Consider the following 7,337-nt stretch of genomic DNA (forward strand, 5'->3'; position numbering starts at 1 on the left):
TCAGTCGGGGCCAGTTCTCCTCTGGCCAACTATACAGTATATACTAGCCTGTTAATTCATTGCAATGATGCATTTGCCACTCTTATGTTCAGATCAGCATACAAAGTACTATTTTTGATCGTCTACAGTGTGCAGAATGTTTGTAGAAATATAATATAGTAGGTGCAGTATGCAACCAGAGCTCAATGCATGAAATACTGTATCCCATAATGCAATGTGCACATTTTTTTAAACATACTACATTGCATACTATTAGCAGTATATACTAGTCTGTACAAAAAAACAGTCTCAAGTCTAAAGTCAGCCTGATATTTGGTTTATTAAATTCATGGTAAGTATTTACATATCTCCCCACATTTCATTCATAATATTCACTGGTTGATGTGCAGTTTCCAGCAGTGTGTGTGTCAACAGTGTGTAGTTTGTAGCTCATTTGTCTGGTTGTTGTTGACTGGTTCACAGGGGCAGAGGTCGTTGCCGGGGTCATTGCCAGGTTCGGTGTTGGTGTCGTGCGTGGTGTGAGGTATCGTTCCATTCGCCACAGGCTGATGCAGGTGTGTGTTCCACTGGGGAGCGATAACTCCACCCCAAATTTGACGACTTTCTTGAAAACTCACACAGATTGCGCAGCCACGCCCCTTCATCTCACAGACACGCCCATTTCTATTGCAGCCACGCCCACTCACACTCAAATGCCTCATTCCGACCCGTTCGCCTTTGCTCGAGTGTCTAAGCGAGACCGTCTGCGTGTAACGCGTAGCCACGGACGCCAGGTCTGAGTGCGAGGAAGTGCTATCGATGAGTCTCTTGCCGAGAGCGAGAGGTCGCAGAGGCAGTGCGAGTCGCAGGAGCTTCCAGAAGCGAGAGTTGGTTTGCTCAGAGCGCGCCCCGTGCCAGCGGATGCAGGTGGAGTTGTTGCGCAGCTCCGTGATGTCGCCGCACGAGGCGCTGAGCGTGCGGCGTCTGACGGTGATGATGGAGGCGCGCGACGTGTGATGCAGGTACAAGCACAGACGACACTCCAGCAGACTCACACTCTTCTCGCACAAACAGTCCGAGCTCAACACCACCAGCAGCCGCCGGCACGCCTGCATACACCTGAGGACCGACTCCATCAGGTCTGAAAGAGAGAGAGAGAGAGACACACTCCGCTGATAACATCCTAACATCAGTAACTTTTAGCCCTCTAGTGGTTAAAAAAAAAACTGCATGCATTTTGCGGAAGAACATTGTTTTGGTTGTGCTTCGGCTCTGCGGATGAATATGGTTCTTCCTCATAACTAAAAAAAGAGAGTGCCAATTTGCATTCTATCCGTCCTAAATAGTATTCGAAAATAGAATTAGTACGTCCCAAATCATTATGTTGAAAAGTGCAGATCCGTGCACACTAATACACGGCTAATATTGCCCACCACAACCCATGGCGCGTTGGACGAGGATTCGATTAGAACTACAAAAACGAGTAAAAAGTGTTAAAAACTACAGACATGGTGGACGAGCGAGTCCGGTGGAAATGTAGAGAGGAATTGGAGTGATTAATTATCAGTATCTAACCTGACGAAAATGCCGAAGTAGTATGTCCGAAAGCTTGCCTACTCTTTTGCTATACACACTCGCTACACACACTTTTTTTTTCCACGAAAAGAGTACATACTTTTAGGGCGTACTATAAATAGGCGAATTGGGACGCAGCAAGAGAGATTATTTACTGCTTGTGGCAAGTAAGGCGGGGCCTAGAGCCGTGGGGGTGGGGCCTAGAGCCGTGGGGGGCGGGGCCTATAGCCATAGGGGCGGGGCCTAGAGCCGTGGGAGCAATGCCAGTGGCGCGTCACACCGGTCTCGAGTCCCACGGAGGAGCTCAGGAAGAATAAAAGAGTGAAGACGAGAGAGGACATGGCCTGGACCTTATGCTAGTGCTTTATTTTAGTTTATGCAGTAGTTGTCCCTGAGGGGCTGCCGCTCTACATTCGTTTAGTTTTTTATTATTTACATTTACATTTATTCATTTAGCTGACGCTTTTATCCAAAGCGACTTACAATTGCTATATATGTCAGAGGTCGCACGCCTCTGGAGCAATTAGGGGTTAAGTGTCTTGCTCAGGGACACATTGGTGTCTCACAGTGGATTCGAACCCGGGTCTCTCACACCAAAGGCATGTGTCTTATCCATTGCGCCATCACCATTATTGAAGTTCTGTATAACGTTTGCCAGTTCCCGCCTCCTTCTTCCCTTATCAACAAAGCTAAACATTCACTTTTAGGCTTAAGATAAATAAGCATTTAGATGGGAAGGACCTCAAGCATTCAATCATTAATAGATGAGGTACTTCCTTGAAAATAAACTCCAGGACAGCGCTACAACAACCATAATGAAACGATCTTCACAATAGATAATGCTTTACAGTGAACTCGGTTAGAGAGACACATATGACAGTTCATCTGTTCAATAAAACACCTTACTGACCTGTTAAATAATAAACACATCATCATCTCCACGTCACTTTTACAGTTCAAACCCCTTAGTTCTCACCAGACACACACACACACTAACTCACTCACTCACTCACTCACTCACTCACTCACTCACTCACTCACTCACACACACACTCACTCGCTCACTCACTCACACACACACTAACTCACTCACTCACTCACACACACACTCACTCACTCACTCACACACACACTCACTCACTCACTCACACACACACTCACTCACTCACTCACTCACTCACTCACTCACACACACACTAACTCACTCACTCACTCACTCACTCACACACACACTCACTCACTCACTCACTCACTCACTCACTCACACACACACTCACTCACTCACTCACTCACTCACTCACTCACTCACTCACACACACACTCACTCACTCACTCACTCACTCACACACACACTAACTCACTCACTCACTCACACACACACTCACTCACTCACTCACTCACTCACTCACTCACTCACTCACTCACTCACTCACACACACACTCACTCACTCACTCACACACACACTCACTCACTCACTCACACACACACTCACTCACTCACTCACTCACTCACTCACTCACTCACTCACACACACACTCACTCACATACACACTCACTCACTCGCTCGCTCACTCACTCGCTCACACACTCACTCACTCGCTCACTCACTCACTCACTCACTCACTCACACACTCACTCACACACTCGCTCGCTCACTCACTCACTCACTCACTCTCTGTCTCACACACACACACACACACACACACACTCTCTCTCTCAAACACACACACACACACACACACACACTCAAATAACCTCTGCTACTATCACACACACACACACACACACACACACACACATGACCAGCCTTGCACAAGTCTAACTCCTGATTTAAGTGAACTTCGGGCTGATCCCTCTATCTTACACAACGCTTTTTAAACTTTGCCAGAAAAAAAGTTGTTCAATCCAAAAAAAATTTTTTTTTTCAAATAAATGGTAAAAGCTCATGCATGTGCTAGATTTATCATATCTTCAGTATGCCAATATCCACATGCAGTAACAGATGAAATCTGGAGTTTAGTTACATGACGTTTTTGTCTGACTGTCTGCGACCATATTGCAAAATTGGAACTTGTTTACTATTTGCACCAGTTTACACTTGACCTTTTAACTATAGGTTACTGACCCCAGAACAGTGCCCAGAATCATTAATGAATCACATTCACAAGAAGTGACTCAATAGAGTTAAACAGGAAGGTTACACAAGTAAACATTTCCTTAGAAAATCTCCAGAGTGAAATGGATTTTCAATGTTAACTTATAAACAACTTATTGAACTCTATTAATAATTTATGATCCTTACAACTGAATCAACACTGGACTGACTTCAGCCGAACAAATGAAATGCATAGTTTTCCTGTTATTATCACTGTGAAGCTGCTTTAAAGGTGTGGTTAACTGTAGTTAGTGTGTAATGTTGCTGTTTGATCATAAACAACATCTGCAAAGTTACAACGCTCAAAGTTCAGAGCAAAGGGAGATATTTACTTTTACAGAAATTGCTTTTTAAAGACTACAACAAACGGCTGGTAGGAACTACACGAGATTCCTCCCGGGTTAGTGACATCATGAGCCCTAGAATTTACATAAACCCCGCCCCCTGAACACGATTTATAGATTATCATGATATATGCTAATCAGTGACTAGAAGATAACTACACATAATCTGCATAAATTCATCAACTAACCGTTCAGAAATGTCCTGTTCTTCTACATGTTGTCACTTCTTCTTGAGTCTCTCCATCATTGTCTGACTCCGGTTTGAACATAAAAGGCTAAAAGTGTTTGAAATGTTCAGTGCGTGTGTGTGTGTGTGTGTGAGGTAAAATGACACGAGCTGTCGAAGCTCCGCCCCCTGTGCCAGGAGCAGCAGCTCATTTGCATTTAAAGGGACAGACACAAAACGGTGTGTTTTTGCTCACGCTCAAAAAGTGACGATTTCAACATGATATATAATAATATCTGTGGGGTATTTTGAGCTAAAACTTCACACACACACTCTGGGGACATCAGAGACTTACTTTACATCTTCTGAAAAGGGCATTATACCCCCCCTTTAAAACAATCTACACTTGTATAAAGTGCTGTAGAAATAAAGGCGACTTGACAACTAAACTATCTACAATCACAAGTTGCTGTTACTATTAAAATCATGGCAAGCAACTTTGTGGTGAAATTTTTAATGCCTGTTTTCTAGCAATGGGTTATTTTAGCGTTAGAGCATAAAATACATTTGAGGGAATACATAAAAATAAAAAAAAATAAAAAAAGTGACTGATTATATAATTTACTAGATGTAATGAGTAATTAAATTAAAGGCTATTTTTTGCTTTGAATCTAATGATGCAATTCGTCCCAAAGCTGTTTGTTTGGGTTCAAAGCATTTAATGAAAAAACTTTCTAAAATACAACTTCCAGAACGAAGGCTGCTGAAAATGTTACGATATATTTAATCGTTTTTGCTTTTTCTTACAGAGAATCAAAACTTACAGAGAATCAAAACTGTCATCTTCAGACCTCGAGGTGAGAAACACACACACACACACACACACGCACGCACACACACACACACATACACACACACACACACACACACACACACACACACACACACACACACATTGGTTGAGGTTTTTCCACTTCCTCCATTCACTGATGATTAAAGGGAAATGCTTATGCAAACATTTCATCATTCATGATCATGAGTGTAAATATTAATGTGATGAAATGAATCAATGAAACAGATGAGAATGCAAAAATACATTTTAATGATCAAAACAGCTTAAAAATGTGATCACAGAACATACAGGGCATGACATGGTCATATAAGATGCTGCCTGATAACAACCAAACAAACACAATAAACACGAACTCAAATGCAATTCAGTGAAAACAGCCGGAAGTTTGTTATGAAATATGAATGATATGATTTGCTCTTTACTACTGTAAGTCTACAGAGGATCAATCCCAGAATGCACTGCAATACGAAGTGTACAATCCCAAATCACTAGAGCGGGTTAATTCGTAAAATGTACAAAATAAACAAATACTTTTAAACTAAAAAAATATATATATGAAAAATTGAACATGAAAATGTTAAATTATTGAAATATTAACTTAAAATCTTAGAGGGACGTCCAGTAAATATTTAAGTTCTGATTGACAATTATTGAAGTTAAAAAAAAACTTAAAATGACTAAATTAATTATAGAAATCAAGGATTATAACTGAGGATTATATAAAATCCTCAGTTAAAAACATTAAAAATAATAAAAAAATACAATTATATAATGATTTCCATTACACGAGAGTAGATGTTACCACTTCATGCTGATTTGAACTTGGCTCTCGCCAAGATAAGCACCAACTAAGACGTAGCTTTACAGTAAACTAATGTGATCCATATGTGTCCATCCATTTACGTTTCCTTCCATATGATGATGTAGATATCCTTCTGTCTGGTATTAATGACTAAAGTGTAACGCTGGTTCCATATATCAGCTTGTTTTGCCTCCCTGGCGCATCAGAATGACAACCGTCTGGATTGAGCTAAGTAGGGTACATCTCTGGGGTCTTCAAGTGGGCACCTTCCATCCTCAGTGTTTCGTCGACTAGCCCACGACACCTCAAGAGGGCTCGACGGTGATCCTGGCGTCCCAGCATCACCCCCCTCCGTCCCCCACTCAACTCAGCCCAGCTTAGGTACATCAGCGTTTCTTTCTTTCTATTGTGCTTGAGATCCCCAGCCATATATATATATGTAAACTGACAATAACGGAAATAAAATAAGCAAAATAGAAATATATATATATATATATTTGAGGAGATTCCCCCTTCCACATGTAAACACAGAGTAGAAAAGCGCTATATACATGTAACGGATTATTATTACAGAATTATATATTTTTTCATATATATATATAAACCCAGTAAATATACAAACCAGTAAAAAAAAAAAAAAAAAAAGAAAATTACTAAAACTTGAAAAACTTAAAAAAATGACTAAATTAATTATAGAAATCCTCAGTTAAAAACATTAAAATAATAAAAAATACAATTATATATATATATGTAAACTGACAATATAAAAAAAGCTAATTCAGAATATGAATCCATATTATAAAAGTACAAAAATAATACAAAATTAACTCGATTATTAAATACCAATAAAAGGCACAGTTAACGTCTTATCAAATGAAATCCAGCCGTCTCCGGCACACAATCCATCACTGTCGTAGACACTTAATATTCAGCATTATTATGGCTCTGAATGAACAACACTATTGGCTGAGAGCTGATGATGACATCACTGCTCAGATTATTGAACGGATCTGAATCAACACTGAACCGAGGTCAGCTGAACAATGACACTATTGTGAAACAGTCTGTATTGTATAAAGTGCTGTATAAAAAAAGAAAAAAAGTGTGTAACGCTGTCAGATCACTGGCCAAATCTGCCGTGTTATTATTATATTTACTCACTTTGCTGGGAGAGTTCGTGTAAGCCTCAGATTTAGCACAAGTGCTAAACTCGTGATATATTAAACACAGCGTATTGCAGAATCTGCTCATATCCGGCTTACGTGAACACACACGTCACTACACAACACACACCAGCGCTTGTTCATGTGCAGTGAAGCAATAGTGGAGATTAAAAAGAGTTTGATTGACAGAAAACACATTGCTAGTTCCCAACATCCTATATGTTCTTCGTACTGGATTGATCTGTCCACCGAAAACACATTTTTGGTGAAAAGGATGAAGATGAAAGAGGAGATGGATT

General features: G+C 40.6%; 1 protein-coding gene across 1 annotated transcript in view; it reads right to left on the reverse strand.

Moving 5' to 3' along the window:
* Positions 1 to 331: 331 nt before the first annotated feature.
* Positions 332 to 7,337, reverse strand: part of LOC306997123 (uncharacterized protein) — a 72,356-nt gene continuing 65,350 nt past the window's right edge. The window contains exon 2 of the mRNA XM_079610238.1: positions 332 to 1,120. Within this exon, the coding sequence (XP_079466364.1) occupies positions 408 to 1,115 (708 nt within the window). The 5' untranslated portion in view covers positions 1,116 to 1,120 and the 3' untranslated portion in view covers positions 332 to 407. The remainder of the gene's footprint in view (positions 1,121 to 7,337) is intronic.

Source organism: Phoxinus phoxinus (assembly GCF_949152265.1).
Source record: "Phoxinus phoxinus genome assembly, chromosome: 4".
Classification (NCBI taxonomy): domain Eukaryota; kingdom Metazoa; phylum Chordata; class Actinopteri; order Cypriniformes; family Leuciscidae; genus Phoxinus; species Phoxinus phoxinus.